At 58.1% G+C, this 27,381-nt stretch overlaps 1 protein-coding gene across 3 annotated transcripts; it reads left to right on the forward strand.

The window, feature by feature from the left end:
* On the forward strand, positions 1-25,987 carry KCNC4 (potassium voltage-gated channel subfamily C member 4). Of its 3 annotated transcripts, none has more exons than XM_050985417.1 (5): positions 1-295; positions 2,074-2,820; positions 7,195-8,131; positions 9,528-9,713; positions 24,181-25,987. In XM_050985417.1, exons 1-5 carry the CDS (start codon positions 122-124, stop codon positions 24,240-24,242), a joined length of 2,106 nt encoding a protein of 701 aa, XP_050841374.1. In that variant the 5' UTR covers positions 1-121; the 3' UTR covers positions 24,243-25,987. The 3 variants fall into 3 exon arrangements, with proteins under 3 accessions (XP_050841374.1, XP_050841373.1, XP_050841375.1); XM_050985416.1 differs by lacking the exon at positions 24,181-25,987 and adding an exon at positions 16,108-16,756; XM_050985418.1 differs by lacking the exons at positions 1-295; positions 24,181-25,987 and adding exons at positions 934-1,207; positions 16,108-16,756.
* The last annotated feature ends 1,394 nt before the right edge of the window (positions 25,988-27,381 follow it).

Consider the following 27,381-nt stretch of genomic DNA (forward strand, 5'->3'; position numbering starts at 1 on the left):
GCTCTTCCTGGCGGGATGAAAGTCGGCAGATAAAACATCAGCATCAGGTCGCAGCATCCCTCCCTCCTGGCCAAACTCGCATGACGGCGATCAGGAGCTGAGCTGCGATGCCTGGCCGGTGATGCAAGGCTCGATCTTTCCAGCACGGTTTTCCCTCGGGCTCCGGGCTCTCCCGCGGGTGCAGCTCGGGGTGGTTTGGGTGTGGAGCCTCGGCAGCCTCCACCCGCTCAGGACCCGGCCCTGGAAGCTGCGGAGTTGCAGTCACACTTGGAGCTTTCTTGGGGCTGTCTTGGTGGTAAGATTGCAGCGTGGCTCTCGTGCCTCGTGGGTTTTTTTGGGTGGAGCATTTTCCCCGGCTACCTCCAATGCTCCCTGGATTTTGGGGGGCACATCACAAGCAGGGGGGACAAACCTGGGCAGGGGTTGAGGAGGGGCCCTGGTGGGGTGACAATGCAGTGCACAGCCCGGGCAGGTGCAGAGAGGGGTGCTGGGGCAGCATGCCCCCCTCCATGTCCCCTCACCCTGCACCAAGAACCCCCTTACCCAAGTGCTGCCCCTCCTGGATGAGCCCCCCGCCCCAATGCCAGGCCTGTGCCGGGCTTGGATCCCTTCTATGACCCCAAAACATCCCCCACCCCCTCAGTGCAGCCGCACCAGCAGTGCCAGAAGTAAACATTGCTGGCAGTGTGAGTGCCTCAGGTCTCCACCTGGGGGGCAGCCCTGGGGCACCGCAGCCCTGCACCCCCTGTCCAGCCCCGGGAGCTGAGTACCACCAGCGTCCCGGGGGACTCGGAGGCCCCCAGGGAGGGGAGTTTAGCGGAAGGACCCCGGGGCTGGGGGTGGTTGGTACCCCGAGCCCCGGCAGCCGCTGCGGGAAAGGGGCAGCTCGCACGCAGGAGCAGAAACAGGGCGGAGAGATGCTCGGGGAGGGCGGTGGGAGGGAAGGGGGGTCAGGGCTGAGAGCAGCCTCCCAGCTCCCCACCGGCCCCGGGGTCGGTCTCTCCTGACCTCTCGGTGAGCGAGGGATTGCGAGCCAGGGAGGGATGGGATCTGCGGGAGCCTCTGCCAAGAGCTGGCTCCAGTTCCGCAGGCAGCTCTGGGCTGCATTTCCCCTCCGGCGCGAAGAGGAGCTGGGGTGTCCGGGGTTGACTCCTCGCTGACACCTACCCCCAGAGACCCTCACCGGCACGTCGGGCCCTGCGGGGAGGTGAGCCGGTGCCGGGGGGTGCGGAGGACCCGGGGGTAGGCGGAGGGTTGGGCTGGGGGTGGAGGGGATGAAGGGATGGATGGAGGGATGGGAGGATGGAGGGGAGGGATGGATGTGGGGATGGGAGGGAGGGCAGCGGCGGGGGGGCACCGGGCGCGCTGCGGAGCTGGGCGCTGGGGTGGGGGGTCCCCGGCACCCCGGCGGGGCGGCGCCGGTTCCCCACCGCTGGCTCCCAGCCCTATAAAAGCCCCGCCGAGCCCCGCAGCCGCTCCCCGCTGAGCCCCGCGGGGAGGCACCGCCGGGGCGCAACAGGCCCCCCCGGCACGGCCACGCGTGAACGGGGACCCCTGGGGAGGGAGAGCGGGAGGGGAGGCCGAGAGGGCGCATCCATCCCCCCTTCTCTCCGCCGGCAACCGGGGAAGAGCCCCTCGGCCGCCGCCTCCTCCCCGAGCCTTGCCCGGGGGGGCGGAGGGAGCGCAGAGCCGCCGGAGCGGGAGGGGCGGGCGGTGGGGCCCCCCCGCGCCTGGCGCTGCAGGTACCGGGAGTGGGGGGGACACACCGCCCGGCCGGGCTCGGCATCCCCCCAGCCCTTCCCCAGCATCCTCCCGGCCGGGCCCGCATTCCCCCAGGCTGCCGCACCCCCCCGCCCGCCGCTGGCCCCCTCCATCCCGCACTTGTTGCTGCCCGGCGGGGCTGGGCTGGCTCCCGGTTTAGGGCGGTTTTATTTTGCGGGGGGTGGCTTTGGAGGGGGTGGAGGTTGCAGCCTCCCCTGCTGTCCCCCGGCAGCCAGAGGTGTCCGGCGCGGCTCCGGCTTGCTCCCCCCGAGGCCAGAGCCAAGGCTGAGCCCCCCCTTTTCCCCTCCCCAGTCCCATCTCTGCCCTCCCCTCCCGCCTTGGCCGAGCCCCAGCTCCTCGCCCGGAGGAAGGGTGCACGTTGTGGGCATCTCCCATCCACCGAAATCTATGATCAGCTCGGTGTGTGTCTCCTCCTACCGTGGACGCAAGTCTGGGAACAAACCACCCTCCAAAACATGCCTGAAGGAAGAGATGGGCAAAGGGGAAGAGTCGGACAAGATCACCATCAATGTGGGTGGCACCCGGCATGAGACCTACAAGAGCACCCTGCGGACTCTGCCGGGCACCCGCCTGGCCTGGCTGGCCGACCCTGACGCCCAGAGCAACTTTGACTTTGATGGCAAAAGCAACGAGTTCTTCTTCGACCGGCACCCCGGGATCTTCTCCTACGTGCTCAACTACTACCGCACCGGGAAGCTGCACTGCCCCGCGGACATCTGCGGGCCCCTCTTCGAGGAGGAGCTCACCTACTGGGGCATCGACGAGACCGACGTGGAGCCCTGCTGCTGGATGACCTACCGCCAGCACCGCGACGCCGAGGAGGCCCTGGACATCTTTGAGAGTCCCGAGCCTGGCGGAGGGGCTGCTGGAGAGGAGGCCGAAGAGGAAGGGGGTAGGGAGATGGCCCTGCAGCGCCTGGGCATGGATGACAGGCCCCCAGGGGCGGCAGGGGCGGCCGGAGGGGGTGGCTGCTGCCGGAACTGGCAGCCCAAGATGTGGGCGCTCTTTGAGGATCCCTACTCATCCAAGGCAGCACGGGTAAGTTCCTGAAACGTGCCGGAGGGGAGGTGGGATGGATGGGGCCGTGCTGGGGCTGTGTTGTCACCTCCCCATCCCTGAGGGCAAGGCTGACTTTCCCGGTGGGTTACACAAGGCCCTCCCATAATTGTCCCCCTCCTACTGTGGGGCACATGAGCCATGTCCCATCCTACCAGGACACCTTTTCCATTGCCTCCCAATCACCTCCCAATGCATCTCATCTGGGCTGAAACTGGGGGCAAGCACAATCCCTGCCCCCTTTGCACCCTCAAGCACTCCCTAGGCACCTCCTGGGCACACGAAGATGAGGGATTGTCCTTGGCAGGGCTGACTCCTGGCAGAGTTTCAGGCTGCTCTAGGATAGGATGTTTGGGTTCCTCTTGCTGGGCTGCACGATGCCAAAACCCACATTTAACAGCCCAGGTGTGGAGTGGAGGTCAGGGCTGGGGGTCAGGTCCTGCACTAACAGGATCCTCATGGCTGTCCCCAAACAGCTCATGCTCCTCACGTGTAGGGCCCACAGCCCCAGAGGACACCCCCTGCCCACTGTCCCCCCCAGGGCCACCCCCGCGGCTCACGGAGCCCATCAGGCACCACTGACACCTCTACACCCCACCAGGGTCCCGCAGCCCCCTCACCACACATGGGCCTGGCACTGTGTGTGCGCACACGTGAGCTCATCCACACACCAGAGACCCCCCACCTTCCATGGGCACGCAGGCTGTCCCTCCCCACAGGCACCAACATGCCCAGGATGTGTCCCCCAAAGCCCAGACCCCCCACCCTCCCTGGGCACCCAGGCTGTCCCTCCCCACAGGCACCAACGTGCCCAGGACGTGTCCCCAAAACCCAGCATGTCTGCAGGCTCCCAGCCCGGCGCTCAGGCGCTGCTCTGCGCATGTATCTCCTCTTCCAGCTCCTCGTAGATCATCCCCAAAGCTCTGCCCCGACCCCCCAATACCCACCCAGCCCCTGGCATGCCCAGCCTATAAAGCTGCCACACACAACCAGGCAGGCAGTTGGGATAGAGATGAATTCTGGATGCATTTAGAGGTGTAAAAAAACTCCATCAATGGTAAGAAATTCTGCAGGCATTTCACACCCACGAGCAGCACGCGGGGCAGGGGTCAGTTTGGCAAGGAGGTGTTTTTGCAGCAAATGTTAGAGCAACACACAAATGCAGAGAATGCTCAGGCAGCAAGAGCTGAACCCATTTGAAAAGGGTACCCCCTCCTCTGCCCATCTCTGAGGGCTCTTCACCTTGGAGAGATGCTCTGAGTGGTGTAAAGCTCCAAATAAAAAATTAAACAAAATTAAAAATAAACCCAGGCACAATAATTCAGCTCCGTTTTTTCCCCCTGGTGTCATTTGGTTCTGCTTTTCCTGTGTGCTGAGCTGATCCTGGAAAGGCTTTAGCAGGAGGAATGTACTGGAGGGAGCAGAGATGGTGGTGATTGAGGCCCAGCTGGGGCTGGAGTGGGACCAGTTTGCACTGGGATCTCCCTGCTTCCTTCTCACTGCTCTACATAAATGTTCAGCTCAGTAGTGCCATGGGAACAATCAACTTCCAGAGGCAACAGAAAAAATACCAGTGTAGTTTTACCATAGCTTAGGAGAACTGCTCTGGCGAGAGGGGAAACTGAGGCACAGAGCAAGGCAACCAGCCCAAATTCCTGAGTGCAGCCAGTTCCTGGATGGAGTCACCATCCAGCACCAGGATGCTGCAGGATTTGTGTGGGTACAACATTCCTGGTGCTGCCCTGGCTTTGGTGGTGGGTGAGGTTTGCAGTGGTTGGGATGTCTTTGATACCCCATTTTGGGGTCTCCCCATTTCTTGCCAGAGCCCCAGGCGCACTGCTGGCTGCAGGGAATGTGCTGGAGCAGCTGAACAGCAGGATGCCAAACCTTGGGAAGCAGTAGTCCCAGGCTGTCCATGAAAGCTCTCTCCCTGTCTGTGTGGCAGCTGTGACTAAGAGTCTCCAGAGCTGAATTTCTCTGGTCAGCCATCACTCCTCCTCTCCATGGAGCAGCCCCTCAGGCCCTGACTCAGTTGGCTCCTCGTTATCTCCATCTTTCCCTCCCTCCAGCACTTTTCCTCCTGAGCTGGCAGCAGTGTGAGCGTGTGGCTGGAAATCTCTCCCATGTTTCAGTCTCTCCTCTGTGCACCATCAGTGGCCGTGCGGTCCCTGGCTCCTCACTCTGGGAATGTTTGGTCCCTGGTGCAACTGCTGTCCCAGCTGGAGCCTGGCACTTCTCCTCCCCATGGGAAACTGCCCTGGCTGGGATTTTACCTCCATGTCCAAACTCTCCTTACGTGCAGCTTCTCATTGATTTTTCCCTTTGCAGCCCAGCTTGGAGAGTCCTGACCTCACTTTCATGGAGACTTTCAGGCTGGTGACCCTCTGCAGGGTCATGGATTTTTTGGTGACACCTATGGCAAGCTGTTGAGTGCAGGTCAATATTGTGTAGACCATCAGCAGGTTCTGGAGGACTTGTTTGGTGTGTATTGGTAGTACTGGGTTCATACTAGAGTTTATTTTATTTTAAAGACAGTTTTGGAAAAGGACTTGAGTTTGGAGACTGAGGCTGAGGTGAGACATCTTGGGTCAGACACAGAACTGGAGCAGCACTCTAGGGGGACACGATGGTTGGCACTGGCTGTGAACCCAGCTTCTATTTTTAAAGGCTGATTTTGCTCCTTGGTCTAAATCAGGTCTCACCTCACACCCAGCAGCAGGGCTGCTTCATTACTCAAGTGTTTGCATGGTCTCCCTCCCTTCCTGGGTGTTTTTTTTTCTTTCCACTTTGCTTTAAGTCTAAATTTTTACTCTTCAGGTTTTCCCAAGATTCCCCATACAGGGAAGCTCAGGAACGTGACTCAGCCCTCAGCTGTTTTGGCAGTGCCACCACTGTGTAGAGACACTTGTCTGCCTAAGCTGGCCTTGCTTTAAGATCCCAGTTTTGTTGGATTTGTTTCCCAAATTGCACACGACAGGTCAGCCTTCAGAGCCAAATCCCCATGTGTGGTCCAGAGGGGTCTGACTGAGAGGTGAGAGCATCTCACTCCACCCCCGAGCAGGTGTCTCCCACTGGGGCAGGAGAACCATCTTCCAGAGGTTTCTCCATCATTTACTGCCAGATTTAAACTTCACACCAAACTGCTGCAGGGCTGGTGCTCTCCGTGGCAGACCCAGGCGGGTCTGCCCTTGGGGACAGCCCCCAAGGACGCTCCAGGCAGGCTCGGGGCTGCCGGCAGGGCGCCGCCGCTGTCGGGGGTCGGGTGTTCCTCCGGCGTGACTCAGGCTGTCTCTGCTGCTGATTCACTCCGGCCGAGGATCCGAGCTGTCGCCTGGAGCAGACTCACGGTGCTGCTCCGCCAGGAGCGGCCGCTTGGGTGGCTCTGACAGCAAAAGGTCACCAAGTCCTGCTCGGTGCAGGTGCAGCAGAGGGGCTGCAGCAGGACCTGCTCCGGGGAAGCTGAAACCACCGTGCTGTTGTGCTGCAGGGAGGTAGAACAAGAACTTTTCTGCTCTGAAGCTTTTATTTTTTTTTTTTTTTTGGGGGGGGGGTGGCTTTTGGAAACAGATGCTCCAGGTAATGGGCTCACTGTGAGGGAGGGATTGATGGGAACAGGATTGATGGGAGCACAAGGGAGAACTTTGTGACACAGCCTGTGACTTCCAGTGCCTGCTGCTGGCCCCTCCTCACCCACATCTGAGGTGAGGAGAAGGAAGGAGGAGATGGCCTGGAGGGGACAATGATCTCCCTGCTTGGGCAGAGCAGAGAAATGGGAACATCTGGGTGTCACCAGGTCCAGGCATCAGCAGGAGGCTGAACTCTGCCTGCTCCTCCCCTCATCCTGCTCTCGAAGTCCTGGACCTTCTGTGGGCACATCATCCACCACTGACCCTCAGGGAGGGGGTGAATGATGCCTCTGACACATCCAGACCCCAAAGCTCATGGCTGTGAACAGTGTGAACCTGGCATCTGGAGGGGTTTGTGATGAATGTGGGGGAAAGCCCTTTGAATTTGTCCTGTCAAAATTCCCTTTTCACGTCTGTTCCTATTGGAAGATCTCTCCGCTCCCAGACTGTCCCAGTTCCCCCTCATCCCCACCACTGCCATTCCTGGCACAGCTGGAGCCCAGCACACCTTCTCCTGCGCAGATCAGAGCACTTGGAGAAAGGTCCTGGACTGATGGCCCCAGGCACTGAGGTTTGCTGTCAGCCCATGGGAGAGGTCCAGGGATCCCTCCTCATTCTCCCCTCTTAGTTTTGGGGCAGTGGGTGGCAGCACCTGGAGTGTTTTGTCCTCTCCAAACAGAACAGGTTGCCCCACATCAGCTCACAGCCCCTGTAACTTTGACTTTCACAGGTGGTTGCTTTCGCCTCGCTTTTCTTCATCCTGGTCTCCATCACAACCTTCTGCCTGGAGACACACGAGGCCTTCAACATCGATGTCAATGTGACGGAGACCCTGGTGGTCGGCAACACCACGACGGTGCTGCTGACCCACAAAGTGGAGACGGAGCCCATCCTCACCTACATTGAAGGGGTCTGCGTGCTGTGGTTCACCCTCGAGTTCCTGGTTCGCATCATCTGCTGCCCAGATAAGCTTCTCTTCATTAAAAACCTGCTCAACATCATTGACTTTGTGGCCATCTTGCCCTTCTACCTGGAGGTGGGTCTCAGTGGCCTGTCCTCCAAAGCCGCCCGGGACGTGCTGGGTTTCCTGCGGGTGGTGCGCTTCGTCCGCATCCTGCGGATCTTCAAGCTGACGCGGCACTTTGTGGGTCTGCGGGTGCTGGGCCACACCCTGCGGGCCAGCACCAACGAATTCCTGCTCCTCATCATCTTCCTCGCCTTGGGGGTCTTGATTTTTGCCACTATGATCTACTACGCCGAGCGGATCGGAGCCAAGACGTCCGACCCCACTGGGAGTGACCACACTCACTTTAAGAACATCCCCATAGGCTTCTGGTGGGCCGTGGTCACCATGACCACGCTGGGCTATGGTGACATGTACCCCATGACGTGGTCGGGCATGCTGGTGGGCGCCCTGTGCGCCCTGGCCGGGGTGCTGACCATCGCCATGCCCGTGCCCGTCATCGTCAATAACTTTGGGATGTACTATTCCTTGGCCATGGCCAAGCAGAAGCTGCCAAAGAAGAAGAAAAAGCATATACCCCGTCCAGCCCCGCTGGACTCGCCCACCTACGGCAAATCCGAGGAGAACTCGCCCCGGAACAGCACCCAGAGCGACACCTGCCCGCTGGCAGTAGAGGAGGGGGCGACTGAGAGGAAACGGTCAGGTGAGACCCCAAAGGTGGGGCTGAGGGAGGGGAGACATCTGGGAGCCCTCAGGGCAATTTGTTTGGTCCCGTGTCCCCAGGGATGGGGCAGGTGTGGCCCCCAGCTCTGGGTGGGCCCCTCAGGTGTGAGGGTGTTGCTCCATGCTGGTGGAGCAGGGCACTGCAGGTCAAATCCCCCATCCAGGCAGAGAGGAAAGGCCAACTGCTGTCCCAAAAGCCACATCCTTCCCTCCTGATGGCACAGATCAATTCATTGTGGTGGCTTTCAAGGTATCCCTGCCTAAGCCACCCCTCCCTCACAGTGACAGAGGTAAGGCCACTCGCCCTACTCTCATGTTAGCCTGGTCATGCCCTTGGCACAGATTTTTCCTTTGCTTTCTCCCACCATAAATCAGGGTAACTTTCACCAAAATTGATAAATCCAGGGACATTCCCTGGGGCTTGACCCCACCTTCTCATTCATCTGCTGGTAGACAGTATCCCTGTGCTGCTGCTCCAAATCCTCTGCAAAACCAGTCCCTGGACATTTCTCTTTTTTTTTGCCTCATGCACTGAGCTGAAGTTTGGGAGATTGGTGATCCTTTCTATAGGTTCAGGAGAAGGCACAGCCCCAGCTGTGGGCAGCTGTGGGGACCATCCCTTGGCTACCTTTGGGGGTCTGTGCGAGCCCTGCCCCACTGTCAGTGCTGGCCATGGTGGCTGCTCTGCCCCTTTTGTCTTGGTTTGCTGCCAGTGGCACCTCTGGGGTTCTGGAACAGGAGGCACCACGGTGGGGATGTGTCCTGCACCAACACTGAGGTGTTTAACAGTGGTGGGGCTTCCCCTGCTGAGGAAACAGGGAGCTCTGGGTGTCCCAGACAGCTCTTTCCCTTTATAAATCTCCTTTTTCCACATGCCTGTGAATCCCATCTGCCCCAGGAGCCCTGGCAGCAGGGAGCAGTCAGAGCCAGGAGCCCAGGCCAGGCCCTCACGTGGCAGAGCATCCTCTCAGCCAAGGAACCAGGGAGCCAGGGGACATAAATTAGCACTTCCCACCCCCCCAAGCAGCCCGTTCCTCAGCAGTGTGAATTTTGGAGAGCTAATTCCCTCCAATTAGGTGGGTGGATCTCAAAAACCTGGGGTGTTTCATCCCCAGCTTTGGCTTCATGCAGGTTTTATAACCCTCAGCAGGACTAGAGCTGCTTGGAATCATATCTGTGTTTGTCCTGCTCCCCTGGCTGCTCTAAATGAGCATGTCCAGGCTGGGATCAGCACCTGAACTGGCTGGTGTTGCTCTGGGCCACCTGCAGCTGCTCTTCTGCTTCTTGCACGCTCTGACCAGCCCCTCCCGGCCACCCTGAACAGTTTCTGCTGTGGGTGTGCCAGCTGCTGATGGGTCTCTGGCACCTCCCTGCAGACTCCAAGCAGAACGGGGAGGCCAACGTGGTGCTGTCAGACGAGGAGCAGCCGCTGTCCCCAACGGACGAGGAGAAGCGGCCGATGCGGCGCTCCAGCACCCGGGACAAGAACAAGAAATCCTCCACGTGCTTCTTGCTGGCCACGGGGGACTTCTCCTGTGCAGCAGATGGAGGCATCCAGAAAGGTATGGCTGGAGGTGTGAGCAGGACCTGGCTCCCACCAGGGAGGGACAGGTGGAGGCTGAGTGCAGATTTGTCAGGCTGACCCAAGGCTGCTTCATCTCCATCCACCTGCCTGGCTGTCCTCTGCTCCCCAAATCCACATCCTCCTGCCTCTCCATCTGCTTCACCTCCATCCAAAACATCTCTCCATGCTGGCTCCACATTTTGTGTTCTCCTCTCCAGGGTTCTCCTCCCCTGTCTGGGGCCTGTGACCCCCTTTTGGGTTCTGTGACCTCCATTTGAGGTCTGTGACCTCCATTTGGGGTCTGTGACCTATTTTGGGGTCTGTGACTCCCATTTGATATCTGTGAGCCCTGTTTGGGGTCTGTGACTCCCATTTGATATCTGCGAGCCCTGTTTGGGGTCTGTGACTCCCATTTGGGGTCTGTGATTCCCATTTGGGGTCTGTGACTCCCATTTGGGGTCTGTGACCCCTGTTTAGGGCCTGTGACTCCCATTTGGGGTCTGTGACTCCCATTTGGGGTCTGTGACTCCCATTTGGGGTCTGTGACCCCTGTTTAGGGTCTGTGACTCCCATTTGGGGTCTGTGACTCCCATTTGGGGTCTGTGACTCCCATTTGGGGTCTGTGACCCCTGTTTGGGGCCTGTGACCCCATGCTGGCTGCACTGCCTTCCCTGGAGGCACAGTGCTCCAACCTCTGCCCCTGCAGCTCTTCTACCTGGGTTTCAGCCCCTCATCTCTGGATGGTGTGAGTGGGACATCTCTCCTGGGGACATGGTGAGGTTGTGACTGAACATGACCAAAAGGTTTTCAGTAGGGAAAAAAAAAAATCCCAAGGCTTTTCCCCTGCTCTCCCCTCTGGTGCCTTTGGGTGGGTTCAAGCGTGGGGAGCTGAGATGTGTCAGTGCTGCCTTGCCAGCAGCTCTGGGCTGCCAGAAAGGCTCCTCTGGGCTTGGAACAGGAACTGTGCTAAGTGTTGAGGTTTTCCATGGGAAACTGAGGAGGAGATGAGTCAGGAAAACACAAAACTCTTCTTCCCATGACAAAACAAAATCCTCCTCAACCTGGTCCCAGAGTTCTCTGCTCCTTTGCCCATCCCTCGGCACTCCAGCTGCAGAGAGGGTAAATCCAGCCCCAAAATCCAGCTGCACCCTGGATTGCTGGGACAACTCTTAGGGCACAGCTCAGTTTCCCAGTTGTGCAGTGTTTTGTGTGTCCAGGCTGGCATGGGATGCTGTAGCTGCAGAGCTGACCTACTTCTACCTCCCTGGTACCAAGTGCTGCCCGTTGCTCACGGGGACCTGGGACCAGGCAGGAGCAGGGATGATGTGCTGCATCTCTGAGCTGCTCCCCAGGACCTGTTGGTGCTTTGGAGAGCCCCAAGGGTTTGTTACTTTTGATGGCACAGACTGGATGGGACGCAGGGAGGTGTTTGGGTGCCATCACATTTATCAGTAGTAGAAGCAAGTTGGTTGTTTCCTCCTGGGAAATCAAGGATTCCCTTTGGCATTGCTGCTCAGTCTCAGAAAGAGGACAAAGAGAAAAAGCTTTGCTCATCCTTGGGCTACCATCAAATATCTGCTTGAAATGCCTGATGTTTTTTCCCTGGAAGTGCCTTTTCCTGTCAAGTTGGTCCTGTTAATGTGGAAAGGGGAGAGAGGTTTAGTGCCACTCCAGACTGGGAGGGGGAATGCTGAAGTGGAGGGATGGAGGAGACAGATGAAAGCCAGAGCTGATTTTCCTTCTCAGAAAATGCTGAAGCCAGGCTTCAGCTGAAGCATTTGAATCTGGTCCCACTGAAGCCAGGAGAAGTGGAGCAGCTTTAAGAGTTGAGGATCCAGAGCTATTTCACTCACTCCCAAATCCCATCTCAGTTCTGTCCTGGTGTGGTGGCACAGCAGCTCTTTGAAAGGGCACTGTGGTGATGCTTCTTGGGGTGTTCTGGTGTCTTCCCTGCAAATTTCAGAGTGCCTTTTACACTTCCAAACAGAAGGTGTGAACGGGTCACTCATCCCCATGTTGCTGGAATGATGTTGCACCTGGAGAAGGCTGGATCTGCTGTCCAGAGGGGCTCCAGAGGTGCTTGAGACCTTTTGGGAAGGGGAACCTCAGTGCCCATGTCCTGCTTGGGTTGTCCTGGCTGTCCTGGGAGGCCAGGGCTGGCCTTGTGAAATGCTCTGGGTGACCAGAGGTGACCAGAGATGACCAGAGGCGACCAGAGATGACCAGGGGGTGAAGCAGCCTCCAGCCAAAATCCGCTGGGAGCTGCAGAGGCGCCTCTTGCCTTGGTCCTGATTTATCTCCTGCTGAGGCTGTTTGTTCTGGTACTGGGATGTTGGCAGCTCTGCAAATTGAGATGAGCTTGGTTCTGAGCCCGACTCTCTGATGGCCATCTGTCAGATCCTGGGACAGGTACTGGTGTCTGTGCAAGCTGTGGAAATCAGGAGAGGGAGCTGGTTTGGGAATGAGCTGCAGATTTCAGCATCCATCGTGGTTTAACCCCAACTCCAGGGTTGGTCTTGTTGGGGCAGCTCAGAGTGAGGAGCTGCTCCTGTCCTTGGACCTGAGCCTGGAGCAGATTGGGCTGCATTGCTGTGGGTTCCTGTGTGGAATGTGTTTCTTGCTCCAGTGGCTGCCTGCAGTACTATTGCTCTGCTCCCTGGCTGCCAGGGATGGCTTCAGAGCCTTTATCTCCCCTCAGCACTGGGGTCCTGCTCAGCACTTCCCAAAAACGTCTCCTGCTGGCTGCAGACACCTTGGCATGGGGCTGCCTTGGCACTGCCCTCTGCCCCGATGGAGGGACATGGAGGCAGGGTGAGTCCAGCCAGTGAGACTGGTTAGGGTGGAACCATGGAATCACTTGGGCTGGAAAAGAGCTCTACGAGTCCAACCTTCCCCAGCACCTGGCCACTAACCCGTGTCCCCAAGTGCCACATCTGTGTGTCTCTTAAAGAACTCCACCTCCTTTATCAGCACATCAGCATGGCACAGCAGCAATTTTTGGCTCTGTAGAGCATGGTGCAGCTGATTTGCACTGTTGGTGTCAGTGCCGGGTTGTGACTCCCACACGGCCTGAGCATGCAGGATGCTACCAAGCTCGGAATGCTCATGGGAGCATCACCTGGAATTGTCTGGCTGGGGGACACCGAGCTCCAGCACACATCTGCACAGGGACATGACCTCTCAGGAGCTGAGTGCCAGGCCTGTGTCCCCAGCCCCTCAGGAGCTGAGTGCCAGGCCTGTGTCCCCAGCCCCTCAGGAGCTGAGTGCCAGGCCTCTGTCCCCAGCCCTACAGGAGCTGAGTGCCAGGCCTCTGTCCCCAGCCCCACAGGAGCTGAGTGCCAGGCCTCTGTCCCCAGCCCCACAGGAGCTGAGTGCCAGGCCTCTGTCCCCAACCCCTCAGGAGATGAGTGCCAGGCCTCTGTCCCCAGCCCCACAGGAGCTGAGTGCCAGGCCTCTGTCCCCAACCCCTCAGGAGCTGAGTGCCAGGCCTCTGTCCCCAACCCCTCAGGAGATGAGTGCCAGGCCTCTGTCCCCAACCCCTCAGGAGCTGAGTGCCAGGCCTCTGTCCCCACCCCTCAGGAGATGAGTGCCAGGCCTGTGTCCCCAGCCCCTCAGGAGCTGAGTGCCAGGCCTCTGTCCCCAGCCCTACAGGAGCTGAGTGCCAGGCCTGTGTCCCCAACCCCTCAGGAGCTGAGTGCCAGGCCCTGACCCCTCAGGAGCTGAGTCCCAGGCCTCTGTCCCCAGCCCCTCAGGAGCTGAGTGCCAGGCCTGTGTCCCCAGCCCCTCAGGAGCTGAGTGCCAGGCTTCTGTCCCCAACCCCTCAGGAGCTGAGTGCCAGGCCTCTGTCCCCAGCCCCTCAGGAGCTGAGTGCCAGGCCTGTGTCCCCAGCCCCTCAGGAGCTGAGTGCCAGGCCTCTGTCCCCAACCCCTCAGGAGCTGAGTGCCAGGCCCTGACCCTTCAGGAGCTGAGTGCCAGGCTGTGTCCCCAACCCCTCAGGAGCTGAGTGCCAGGCCTGTGTCCCCAACCCCACAGGAATTGAGTGCCAGGCCTCTGTCCCCAGCAGCAGCACGCTCCTGGGCTTTGCTGCCTCCCTGCTCTACCCCATTTCTTCTGGCACGGCTCCAGCCTGTGCCTGTGTGAGCACTCAGAGCTGCAGGGAGCAGTGCCACACCCGGGAGGAGCCCCCAGGGTCACCCAGTGCTCTTTCGTTGCCAGCAAGCCCTTCCTAAAGTTCCTAAAGGGATCTCAGGGACTCTGGGTAGCCCCAGGGCGAGTTACTGGGACCAGCTCTGTTAATCAGCTGTGGCAATTAGCAGAGCACACCCCCCTTGTCCTGTTGTGGCTTTATCTGGCCCTGGGTGTGGTGGGAGACCAGGACAGCCTTGAGGGACTGAGTCTTGAGCTCCTTCCCAGGTGCTCCTGCAAGTGTGGATTGGGATAAATTGATGGGGAGATGAAGTGTTGGGCTCAGGGCAGGTTTGCCCCTGGAGCTCCATTGCAGAGGGTCCCTGGGCAAATCAAACATCTCTATGAAGTTCTGTCCCAAAATGTGATGCTTGAGACCTAATCAGAGTGAGCAGTGGGATTTTGACCCTGTTTTTGTGCCTGTTCGCACCTTTTCTGTTCAGAGTTCGGAGCCAGAGGCAAAGCCCACCCCATAAACCCCATAAACCCCATAAAGCCCATAAACCCCATCAGCAGGGCCCTGCCTTGCTGGCAGCTTCCAGCAAACCCCAACCCCACAACACCTCACTGCTGTGGGGCTGCTTGGGGGCTGGGGTTGCCCCAGGCTTTCAGGGACCACTTGGATTTCAGCACAGCTGCTTCCCACACATGGCTCAGGGCAGCAGGGAATGCGTGAGCTCCCCCAAGAGCCTCAGCACACCCGGAAAAAAGAGCAAGGGGAAGGAAAAACGAAGTTTTGGGAGTGTTGTGGGGAGCAGGGTGGTCTTTGCATCAGCTGCTGTGGGTGGGAAACTCCCAGCTCCCCCCAGCTCAGGGCTGTGCTCACTTCCCTGGCTGGCTGGGTGGATCCGTGCCAAGAAGTAAATAAGGAAATTGCTCTTCTGCTCAGGCCTGCTGCTGTTCCCACTTCCACTGCAGGGAGGGAAAGCTTTGCTGGAGTCAGCAACAGGTTTAGGCAGGTCCCTCTGTCCCCTGGACCTGCCTCTGCCTCCCAGCTGGAGGAGCTGAGTGTCCTCGGGGGGCTGAGGGGCAGGGAGGGGTTGGGGAATCCCTGCTGGGGCTGGGAAAACCATAAAGAGGGGACAAGCCCCAGATTAGCAGAGGAGTGGCTCTGGAGCCTTTCCCAGGTGATGCTCCTGTCTCAGCACCCCTTGGGGGTGTGTGAGGGTGGTGCTGGGACTGCTCTGCTGTGAGTCTTGATCCCTGACCCAAGCCCAAACCAGCAGCAGCAAAGCAGAGCCCAAAGATGTGCCACGAACTCCTGGGCTGGGACACAGGGAGGGATTCCAAGCCTGGCACTGCTGAAGGAGCCATCCATCACCTTGTTTTTCTGCTGTCAGGAGCTGCCTCCCTCTGCTCCCCCCACACAAAGGCTGCTTCCCTGGTCTTTGCTTTCCCTGGATCTCGCTGCTGCCTTGGGAAGGCTCAGGCTTGGCTGGGTTTGCTCAGCCAGGTGCTCTCAGGGAAGGCCCAGGCGCAGGGACATTGGGCTCATGGCAGCTGGGAGCATCATTAATTTTCCATGTTTTGGCAGCAGATCCAGGGAACAGACTCATCCTTAGCAGTGGTGCTTTGTGGATCTAAAAATCCAATTTTCAGTGCAAAGACTTTGTGTCTTTGTGTCAAAAGTGGCTTTTGACCCGCGAGAACGTTTCCTCTGGCTGTTGCCTGTTCAATAAAAGCTGGAGAAATTCCTGGCTCTTTCGGGGAGTGTGAAGGGTCCCCATGCTTAAAGAAACAGAAATATTTGCTCTTTAATGCAATTTCTTATGGAAAAGATTGAGCATGTCTACCTGCTCCTTTGCACACAGAAAGGTGTCAGCAGCAGCCTGCTGCTACAGGGGTGTAAAAACCAGAGCTGGGGGAATCACTCCTTCCAATTCCCATATTTGTTTGAGTTCTGCTGCTTTTCCCCGTCTGCTTCAGCCCACAAAATCCCCAGACTCATTCCTCATTCAGAGCAATTTGGGAAACAAAACCCAACACCCTCCAAGAGCAATTTGGTCTCTCATTGATGACTCCGAGCCCTGGATTTGGCCGGTGCTGCTCCACGAAGGGCGTGGGAAGCTCTGCTTGTCCCCAGAAATCCCTTCCTGAATTTTTTTAAGGGGGTTGCTCGGGGTGTGGGGCTCAGCCCGGTGCTGCCAGCCTCCCCAGCCTTGGGCAGGAGGCTGCAGGGCTCTAACCTGTCTGTTTTCTTCCCCGAGGCTGTGGAAAGTCGCGGAGCCTGAGCAGCATAGACGGAGCGGCGCGCCGGGCTCCGCTGGCCTCCCGCTGCAGCTCCCCCTGCTCCCTGCAGCACCCCTGCTCCCCTGTCCCCTCCATCCTCTAAAGGACCTCGCCGTGCCCAATGGGTCCCTCTGGTCCCCACCACGCTGAGCAGCCCCACTGGGACATCTCCATCCCCCAGGAGCTGGTTCTGACCCCCTCCAGCTCCCCCATCACGTCTCTGCTGAGCTTGTCTGGTGTCCATGTGGATGGACGGTCCCTGGAGGAGGTGTCGGGGTGCTTTTCCCCTCCTTGAAACCTTATTCATCCTAAATAAACCCTGCAATTCCCTCTGGTGTCGAGCCCTCCCTCCCGTGGGCCGTTTGTGTTGGGCTAAAGGATGGTGGAAACACAAGGAGGACAAGTTGACTCATGAAATTATATCTCATTGTGCTGGGAATGGCTGAATTCATATATTTTTAGGTTTTATTTTCTTTGTTTTTTTTTAAAACCAGCCTCAAGTTTCTGGAGGCAACAGATGAATAAACCTCTATTCCCTGCCCAGCAGTGGTTCCCCTCTTGTTTTGTGCCTCTTTCTGCCTAAATCCTACTTGTTCTTTCCCACATTGTGTCTGCTTCTCCTTCCAACCTCAGGATGGGCCTGAGGGCCTTGGAAACCAGCCTTGAGATCCTGTGGAGGCTGGAGGGCCCTGGGAGAGGGTTCAGGGAGCACACAGAGGCTGGGATAATAGCTATGGACACTCCCATGAAGGGCTGGGAAGTGGTGGCAAGAGGAATAAAGGTCCCTGGCAAAGCTGCTGCTGATGTGAAATAGTGGGGCAGAGAGAGATTTGAGGCAAAATGATGCCTAAATAGATGGGGGATGAATCCTTGCTTGGGATGGACCTGAGGTGGTGATTCCAGATCATTGCCACGGGGATGGGAGCTGGGTTTGAGCCAGGCTCTCCCCACCCTGAGAGGGTGAGGCAGGAGAGTCAAACTCCCTGTGGCACTGTTGGTTTTTGCTCCCCTGTATCAGTTTTTGGGATGATTTTGGGTGATCTCGGGTATCTTCCTGAACTAGAACAAACCCTTCAGTCCCTGGCTCATTTCAGTTCTGTCCAGCTCAGCCTCCCTGGAGGGGTTTGGGCCTTGGGTGGCTGCAAGGGGCTGGTTTGGGGTGTCCAGACCTGCTCTCAAATCTCCCTCTGTGCTCTCTGGGCCTCTTCCGTTACTCTGAGCAGGTCAGGGCTGGAGCCCAGGGACTTTTCTGGGGAGGAGAGCTTAGATTTGGATGTGTTTGAAAAGCAAAGAGCCCCAACAGCTTTTCTGGGGTCAGACCCTTCCCCTCTATTGTGGCCAAACTGGATCTGGTGCTCAGGGAATGGTAAGGTTGGACTTGATGATATTGGAGCTCTTTTCCAACTTTAAGGATTCTGTGATTCCATGGTCCCTGCACCTGATAGAAGCTGGGATGGATTTTGACAGATCCCACAGCCAGGACCCTCCTGCTCCACCCTAGGTTTCCCGTGCCTCAGTTTCCCTTGGTGTGGAGAAGAAGCTGCCAGGTGGAGCAGCCAGCACATATCCAAAGCAGGACCCTCTGAGTTTTTCCTTCCTTCCTTCCTTCCTTCTTCCTTCCTTCCTTCCTTCCTTCCTTCTTCTTCCTTCCTTCCTTCCTCCTCCTTCCTTCCTTCTTCCTTCCTTCCTTCCTTCCTTCCTTCCTTCCTTCCTTCCTTCTTCCTTCCTTCCTTCCTCCTTGTCCTTTCTCCTTCCTTCCTTCCTTCCTTCCTTCCTTCCTTCTCTTCCTTCCTTCCTTCTTCCTTCCTTGCCTTCCTATCCTTCTGCGATCCTTCCCTTCCTGTCCTTCCTTCCTTTCCTTTGGTCCTTCCTTCCCCCCTAGTGCACTTCCTGGTCCTTCGTTTCTCCAGTCCTTATCCTGAGTTTCTTCCCGCTCTTCCTTCCGTGTCCCTTTACCTTCCTTCCTTCCATTTCCTTCCTTCCTTCTTCCTTCCTTGCCTTCCATGTCCAGTTCCTGTCCTTGCGCTTGCCTTCCGTCCTTTTCCTCTTTTCCGTTGCCCCTTGTCGCTAGTACTTCTATCCGTTCTTCCTTATGCCTTCCCCTTCTTCCTGTCCTACTCTTTCAGGATCCTGGCTCCTTGCCATTCCTATCCTTCCTGTACTCCTGTCCTTCCTTCTATCCTTCCTGATCCTGTCCTTCCGGTTCCTCTCTTCCAGTTCCTTGCCGATTTACCGTTTACCTTATGTCAGGTTTCTCCCTCCTACCCGGTTCATCCTAGTCGGCTTGCTAAGGGCCGACTTGTTGTTTCGCCTGATTCCTGCTTTGCCTTCCTTGTGCCTTCCTGCCTTCCGGTTACTGCTTCCTTCCTGGAGGGTCCTTTCCTTCCTTCCTGTCGCTTCCCTACTCCTGGTCCTATTCCCTTCGCTTCCTTCCTTGTCCCTTACCTTCCATTTCCTTCCTGGGTCCTTCCTTTTTCCTTTCCTAGTCCTTCCTGATCTGGTCCTTTCCTTTCCTGTCCTTTCCTGGGCTCCTTTCCTTTCCTTCCTTCTTCCTGTCTTCCTTTCCCTTCCTTCCTCTCCTTCTCTCGTTCGCTGGTTGTCCGTTCCATGCACTTCCTTTCCTTCGTCCTTCCGTTCCTTCCTCCCTCCACTCCCTCCCTCCCTCGAGACTGCCCTCGCCTCCCTCGCCTCCGCTCCCGTCCGTCCCTGCCTGTCCCTCTCCTCCCATCCCTCCCTCGCCAGTCCTCTCCCTGCGCTCCCTCGGGACTAGGATATAGCACGGAGGGAGCCCTGGCATCCCAGTCCCTATCCCTCCCCGGTCCCGCTCCCATCCCTGGGACACCTGCCCCTCCTCCCAGTCACCCTCCCTCCCATCCCTCCGTCCACTCCCTCGCCTCCCTCCCTCCCTCCCTCCCCTCCCGTCCCTTCCTCCCTCCCTTGCCCTGCCTCCCTCCTTTCCTCCCTCCTTCCCTCCCTCCCTCCCTCCCCTGTCCCAGCTGTGCAGGAGTCAAAGGGAAGCAGAAAAGAGGTGAAAGAATTTGGTGCCTTGGGCTGGATCTTGGGGATGGATGACAGGAGGTGCTGCTGGAGACAGAATTGTTGTGGATTTGGGGAGGAGTTGGGATGAGCTGCATCCATCCTGTGCTCAGGATGTGCCATCCTGGGCTCTGGTGCTGATCCATCCCTCAGCTGCAGCACCTGGGGGTGTGTTGGGTGCAGCTGCATTCCTTGGGTTCCTGCAGCTGTGTATCCATAGGAGATCCAGGGGTAACAGGGCAGGTTCATGAATCCCCCACAATTCCATGAACTGGGCAAAGGGCTGGGAGCAGCAGCACCGTGCAGGTGCTTCTCTGGCTCATCCTTCCCTCTGGAAGCAGGAGGAGCTGGAATATCCCCAGCCCCTGCCAGAGGCAAGGCCACCCTCCATGGCTTCAGTGGGCTTTGGGTCACAGATCACCAGTTTATCCAAGGTGGTGAGCTGACTTTGGGGATGAGCCAGGTACGAAACCCTGTCTCTGCAGAAGGATCAGATCAAGGTGCTCAGACTTTGGGGTTTGAGTCTCTTGGAGGTAGAGGATTAAACCCAGAGCAGCCACAGATCCCAGCAGATCCCATCCTTGCCTTTGCCCCCTCAGCTCCCAGAGCAGCTCATCCCAATGCCAGAGGGGATGCTTGGGGTGGAAAACCCTTGGTGAACTCCCCAAAATCTCATCCCTACCAGAGCCAGGAGGGTTGGGCAGGAGCTGCCATGGATCTGGCAGGATGCAATTTTTAGCTGGGGTGTTATGCAACCCGGGAGAAGGGATGACTAATGTGCAAAAAGCTCCTCTAAAACAGCCCAGCCCCGAAAGGGAGATGGAGGGATTTCAGTGGGAGGCACCAAACTGCTGAAAAACCCATTGCATCTTGTCCCTCTTCCTCCCTGCCTTCTCCTGAGCAGGATTTGGGGGATGCAGAGGGAGAAAACAGCTTGTTGTTATTTTTAGGTGGGGTCTGGGTTGGTTTTGGGGGCGAGTTAGCATAGGTTAATCCCTGGGTAAGATTAGAAGAGGAGATGTAGTGGATCAGAGCAGACCTCTAAATATCCCTGGAGCCCAGGTTTTTATCTCAAACAGTGGCCAAAATTGGCAGCCTGGAGAAGAGGATAAGAATAGAGCAGGAATATACGATACTTCCCCTGAATATCCTCGCAGGACTTATCTGTGTTCAGGGATCTGCTGGGAGCTCACGTTCCAGCCCAAGGCCAAAGGCACCGAGACAAAGCCAGGTTGTTGGATTTATTCCCAAGAAACTGCATAAATCCACAGGAGTGCAACTGCCCCTGCCCAAGCCCTAAAATGGCTTAAAAAAATAACATCAAGGGGTGTGCAGTGACTGTGGGGGCATGGCAGCATGGAAAGGAGACCTGGGGATGGGGTGGGATGGGGTGGGATGGGATGGGATGGGATGGGATGGGATGGGATGGGATGGGATGGGATGGGATGGGATGGGATGGGTGTGCTGGGTCTTGTTCCTGGCAGTGCAATGGGATTGAGCAGGAATCCAGGGATGAGCATTGGGTGTGTTATAGGAATGTGTCCCTCACCTGTGGAGCAGGGAATGTGTTGTGGTGGCTGTGAAAAAGTAATCACAGAGTCAGGGAATTCTTTGGGTAGGAAGGGACCTTAAATTCCATCCCAGTCCAGCCCCTGCCATGGCAGGAACAACTCCCACTGTCCCAGGCTGCTCCAAGCCCTGTCCAGCCTGGCCTTGGGCACTGCCAGGGATCCAGGGGCAGTCACAGCTGCTCTGGGCACCCTGTGCCAGGGCCTGCCCACCCTCCCAGGGACAGTGGGGTGCCCGGCAGGGTGGGACCCCACAGAGCTCCAGTGCCCCGTGTCCCTCTCCCCAGCATGGGCACACGTTCCCCTCAGCAGTGGGAATGGGCCCAGAGATGATGGAGCCATGGAATGGTTGGGTTGGAAGGGCCCTGGGCAGGGACAGCTTCCTCCAGACCAGGCTGCTCCAAGCTCTGTCCAGCCTGGCCTGGAACACTCCAGAGGTACTGGGTGACACTGGGCTGCCCTGGTGGGGTCCTTGCATTCCTCTGCCCACTTTGGGACATGGATCAGCACTTTGGGACAAGGATCTGTCACCAATCCCTGTGACCACCCACCCCTGAGCAAGGAGCAAACCAGAGCAGCCTTTGGCTCAGGGGGATTTGGGAGCAGCTCCCTGCTCCAGCCTCTGCTCCTTCCTTCTCTTTTCCTCCTGGAAGACTCGCAGTCCAGCACTGCGTGGAGGCTGCGCCACGATCCCAGCTTGCTTGCAAAGTATTAATTTTTATTGTTGCAACAACTGCTCTGTTTCTTGGGAGATGCCTGAGAGAGCTGAGGAAATAGAAAGGCCTGTCAGGCAGCTGGGCAGGAGGTGAAGATGTCAAGAGAGTAATTGCTCTACCCAGAAGGAGCCTGTTCCTGGCTTCCCCAGCTCTGCCAGGAAAAATCCTCACTGCTTATTTGATGACAATAAAGAAAAACAGAAAATAAATAGCAACCCCATGGCTTGCCCGTGCTGACGAGGAACAGGGAGAGCAGAGGCAGATGCAAAATAGGATGCAGAGGAGCTTATAAATAGGAGCCTCCCAGCTCCCAGTCTGTTACTTCCTTACCTCCGCCCGGGCAACAGAGCCCAACGTTTTACCCACAGAAAAGGTAAACGGGGGCTCAGAAAGGAGCTGGGAGCTCCTGGGAAGAGGGTCACACTTCCTCCTGTGTGGGACAGGCAGGGGCAGGGGATGTGTCCTGGTGGATGTGAAAAAGTAATCACAGAGTCTGGGAATTGTTTGGGTAGTAAAGGAGTTGGAATTTACCATCCCGTTCCAGTCCCTGCCGTGGTCAGGGACACCTTCCACTGTCCCAGGCTGCTCCAAGCCCTGTCCAGCCTGGCCTTGAGCACTGCCAGGGATCCAGGGGCAGCCCCAGCTGCCCTGGGCACCCTGTGCCAGGGCCTGCCCACCCTCCCAGGGAGAATTCCTTCCCACTATCCCATCCATCCCTGCCCTCTGGCAGTGGGAAGCCCTTCCCTCTTATCCTGTCCTACCAGGCCTTGTCCCCAGTCCCTCTCCAGCTCTCCTAGAGCCCCTTTAGGCTCTGGAAAGGGCTCTAAGATCTCCCCAGAGCCTTCTCTCCAGGTGAGCACCCCCAGCTCTCCCAGCCTGGCTCCAGAGCAGAGGAGCTCCACGTCCTCCTGATGCTGGAGCAGGGCTGGGGCAGCTCTGCAGGTGGGGTCTCACCTGAGCAGGGAACCCCCCTGCCCTCCAGCCCAGGCTGGGGGATCACCTGGGGGGTTCTGGGTCCACACGTGGCTGGGGAATGTTGAGCTGCTCATCCCCCAACACTCCCAAATCCTCCTCCTCAGGGCTGCTGTGCCAGAGCAGAGCAGAGCAGAGTGGGACCCACCCAAACATTGTGCTGGCACAGCTGGCACAGCTGGCACAGCTGGCAGCCCCCACAGCAGCACTTCAGGCTGTTTGAGCAGATGCTCAAAGCAGGAGGGCAGGACTGGGTGAGCTCCCCATGAGGGGAAATCTGGGGGGATGGCTCTGGGACCAGCACAGCAAACCTGGGGGCATTTGGAGCTGAGTTGTGCCAGGCTGTGCCAAGCAGCCTGCAGTGCTCAGGGCAGCACTCTGTGGAGGGTGGTGGCAGATCTGCACCCAAAACAGCCTTGAGGAAAGGGCTGCACATCACTGAGGGGCTGTGAGGGTGAGAGTGGAACAGAGCTGGTACCCATAAGCCAGGACAGGAGGGCTGTTTGCTGATGGTGCCTTTGTCTGGGGGACAAGAAAATAAAAATCTGGGCTGTTGTTATTTATTTTTAGTCGTGCTAATTTTTTTTCCTAGGCTGGGAAGCTGCTTTCCAAGGCAGGTCCCTGGAGGCTGTGGGCAGCATGTCTCGAGCTCACACACAAAATGGCTTTGAACAGGGAGGAGGAGATGGGAGTTAAAAGCCAAGTCGTGCCCCTGGTAAATCAATCGACCTGATGGGGAATGTTTCTAGCAGGACACAAACCCTGCCAAGAGCTTTTAGCTGCTTGCAGGAGTGACTGAACCAAGAGCTGGGGTATTTTTCAGCAGCTGCTGCATGTGTGGGCCCTGCTGGTCCCCAAATTGCTGCAGGGGGATGTTGTTGGGTCCCCAGGCTGTTTTGTCTTTGGAGGTGGGGAGCTCTCCTGCCAGCTCAGCTCCTTTAATCCCCGGGGATTTTATGGGATGTGAGGTTTGAAAAGTCTCCATGCCTGGGCATTGCTCACCCAGGCTGTGCAGTGATGCTCCATGGAGAAGGAGACCTTTCTTTTGTGGGAAAGGAGGAGGTTTTGGAGCTGTGTTGGGCCTGCAGGGGAGGCAGCTGGGTCAAACTCATGAGCAGGAGCTGGGGCTGAGGTTTAAAGCAAAATTCCATGGCTTATCAGGTGGATCAGGCACTGTCTCCCTGCCTGACAGCCCCTTGCCTGGAAACTGGGCCCTGGCACATGGGGAGAGGCGGGGGGTGACTCAGAGCTCCAATCAATGATAATTAATTCAATGATAACAAATGAGAGGGAGAGAGGGAGAAGAAAAATCCCTGAGAGATTAATGCACCAGGCTTGGCTTTGGGACATCTGGTTTGGGGTTGGCTTGGGAAGTTTTGGGCAAGAGCAGCTTTCTGGGAGGAGAGGGTTGAGAGGGATGTGGTGAGGGTGATGCTTTTCCCCCTGCTTTTCATTTATACCCTCAAAATCACCCTGATTCCATGCATGCTTTCTCAAGAAGAATCATTTCCCAAGTCTCCATCTCTGCCACCATCCTGAGGCTTTTTAAAGCCATTTTCCCCTGACTTACAGATGCAACAGCAGCACTTTATTCCTCTGAAAAAGGCCACTTTACTTTGTGGTTACTCTGTTTTCTCCACCCTACTAAGTTGGGGTCCCCTGGAAGCTCAGTGTCCCTCTCCCTCTCCCATTACTCCCCACTCAGCTCATGGAAGCAAATCTCTAATGCTGTGTTCAATGTTTGTGTCTTTAATTGCAGATTCCTGCCAGGACACCCTCGCTTCCAGTTACCCCCAGGGTGAGGTGGTCACCTTCTCCTGAGCCCCAGCTGGATGCAGGCAGTGCCCTGGCCAGGGATGCCTTCCCCAAGGTGGAAGGAGGCTCTCCCTGGGGCCAGGGGATGCTCTTCCTAAGTCTAAAGGATGCATTCCCCCAGGGATGCTCTCCCCAAAGCCCAGGGATGCTTTCCCTCAGGCTGGGACATGCATTCCTCCAGGGATGCTCTCCAAGGGATGCTCTTCCCAAAGGAGATGCTCTCCCCAGGGCTGAGGGATGTCCTCCCCAAAGCCCAGGGATGCTCTCCCCAAGGCTGGGACATGCATTCCTCCAGGGCTGCTCTTCCCAAGGAGCTTTCTCTCCCCAGAGTTCCAGCTTCATCCCGGAGAGGGGGGAGTTGGCAGCTGGGTCCCCCCGAGAGGTGCCGCAGAGCAGTGGGGCCGAGGGGAGGTTGGGGACAGCCCCACTCCCCTTCCTGGTGCCAGCCCTGCCAGGCCACGCTGCCTCTGCACCCCCTGGGCTGCCCCCTCCCCTTGCCTACGCTTCTGGCTGCACCTCACCCTCCACCTCTGGAGATCCAGCTGCTCACCAGGACATCTCTGCCCATGGCTGCGCCCATGCCCTGACCCCTCCATCATCACACAGCCACTGGGAGCCACCCCTGGGCACTCCAGGGTGCCACAGGCTCCACTCTGGGTGCCACTCCAGGGTGCCACAGGCTCCACACTGGGTGCCCCTCCAGGGTGCCACAGGCTCCACTCTGGGTGCCATTCCAGGGTGTCAAAATCTCCACACTCGGTGCCACTCCAGGGTGCCACAGGCTCCACTCTGGGTGCCATTCCAGGGTGCCAAAAGCTCCACACTGGGTGCCACTCCAGGGTGCCACAGGCTCCACTCTTAGTGCCACTCCAGGGTGACAAAGGCTCCACTCTGGGTGCCCCTCCAGGGTGCCAAAGGCTCCACTCTGGGTGCCACTCCAGGGTGCCAAAGGCTCCACACTGGGTGCCACTCCAGGGTGCCACAGGCTCCACTCTGGGTGCCCCACCAGGGTGACAAAGGCTCCACTCTGGGTGCCACTCCAGGGTGCCACAGGCTCCACTCTGGGTGCCCCTCTAGGGTGCCACAGGTTCCACTCTGGGTGCCACTCCAGGGTGCCAAAGGCTCCACTCTGGGTGCCCCTCCAGGGTGCCAAAGGCTCCACTCTGGGTGCCATTCCAGGGTGCCACAGGCTCCACTCTGAGTGCCCCTCCAGGGTGACAAAGGCTTCACTCTGGGTGCCATTCCAGGGTGCCACAGGCTCCACTCTGAGTGCCCCTCCAGGGTGACAAAGGCTCCACTCTGAGTGCCATTCCAGGGTGCCACAGGCTCCACTCTGGGTGCCCCTCCAGGGTGCCACAGGCTCCACTCTGGGTGCCACTCCAGGGTGCCACAGACTCCACTCTGGGTGCCCCTCTAGTGTGCCACAGGTTCCACTCTGGGTGCCACTCCAGGGTGCCAAAGGCTCCACTCTGGGTGCCACCATCTCCCCCTCCCACGGGTTCTGAGCCCAGGGGCATGGGAGGGGGTCCAGAGGGGGTCCAGAGGGGGGTTGGGGTGCAGGGATGGGGATGGGAAGCAATAGAAGACCGAGGTGTGGGGATCCCTGGAGGGGTCAGGGTCCTTCCAACGCTGTTCCATATCTCTGTGACCAAGGCAATACTACTCCTGTCTCTGTCTGTCCTGTGCGCATGCCTGTCCAACGTGTAGAGTTCCAATAAAGTCATCCATGAGCTGAGTCAGCTCCCCTACCCCTCCTGCCTCCTGCCTCTGGCTCTCATGGAGAACAAGACCTTTATTTTGAGGGAAAGGAGGAGATTTTGGAGCTCTTTGGGTCTGCAGGGGAGGCAGCTGGGTCAAACCCATGAGCAGGAGCTGGGGGTGAGGTTTAAAGCAAAATTCCACAGCCCTCTGTGTGCCCCCAGAGTCCTGTGCCAGCCCCTGGTGTCCCTGGAGGTAGGAACGGGGATTTTGGCCACGGCATTGCCTGGATGGTGCCTGGATCACCTCGAGGGAGGGGCAACAGCCCTGGCACTGGCACTGAGTGAGACCTGCCATCACTGCCAGGGCCTGGGGCTGGCCCTGGGCACCCTGGTACTGCAGCGTGGAGGAGGCAAGGGTGCCCTCAGGGACCCTCCAGTGCAGCTGCCCAGAGCTGGGGGTGACACTGGACACCCTCAACTTCCCCAGCACCACCAGTCCCTGGCTGAGATCCTTCCTCCCTGCTCTGCTCTCATGAGATCCCATCTGGAATGCTGCATCCAGCTCTGGTGCCCCATCATTAAAAGGACATGGAACTGTTGGAGCAGGTCCAGGAGAGGCCATGAGGTTGGTAAAGGGATTGGAGCACCTCCCTGATGGGAGACAGGGTGGGATTGTTGGGGCTGTTCAGCCTGGAGAAGAGAAGGTTGTGTGGAGACCTCAGAGCACCTTCCAGGGCCTGAAGGGGCTACAGGGAAGATAGAGGAGGGCTGTTCATCAGGAACTGGAGTGACAGGACAAGGGGGAGTGGCTTAAAGCCAAAAATGGGAAAATTAGGTTTGATTTTGGGAAGGAATTCTTCCCTGTGAGGGTGGGCAGGCCCTGGCACAGAGTGCCCAGAGCAGCTGTGGCTGCCCCTGGATCCCTGGCAGTGCCCAAGGCCAGGCTGGACAGGCTTGGAGGAGCCTGGGACAGTGGAAGGTGTCCGTGCCTTGGCAGGGCTGGGACTGGATGAGCTTTAAGGTCCCTTCCCACCCAAACCAGTCTGGGATTCTGGGATTCCATGTTGTGGCTGAGCTCCTTGTTTTCCCACATGGCTTGGAGAGGAGCCCACACTGGAAAGCCCAGGGCAGAATCATCCCTGTGACATCCCTGTGACCTCTCTGTGAGATCCCTGGCTGGAGGAAGGCCCCGCAGAGCTGCCCCCTGCTCTGCCCACCCCAGCCAGCAGGGAGGACACACCAGCACTGCTGGGGCCACCCTTGGCACCAGGATGGTTCTGCTGAGCTGGGTGGGCCACCCTGACCTCATCCCTGACTCCAGGGTTCATCTTTCACACCCTTTTGGGGCTGTACCCTTCCAGAGCCCTTGGAGGACTGCAGGGACCTGGCACAGCCCTGGGTGCTCCAATCACTGCTGCCAGGAGCTGAGGGGTGCAGCTGACACC

The sequence above is a fragment of the Serinus canaria genome, chromosome 26, assembly GCF_022539315.1.
Source record: "Serinus canaria isolate serCan28SL12 chromosome 26, serCan2020, whole genome shotgun sequence".
In the NCBI taxonomy this organism is placed as follows: Eukaryota; Metazoa; Chordata; class Aves; order Passeriformes; family Fringillidae; genus Serinus; species Serinus canaria.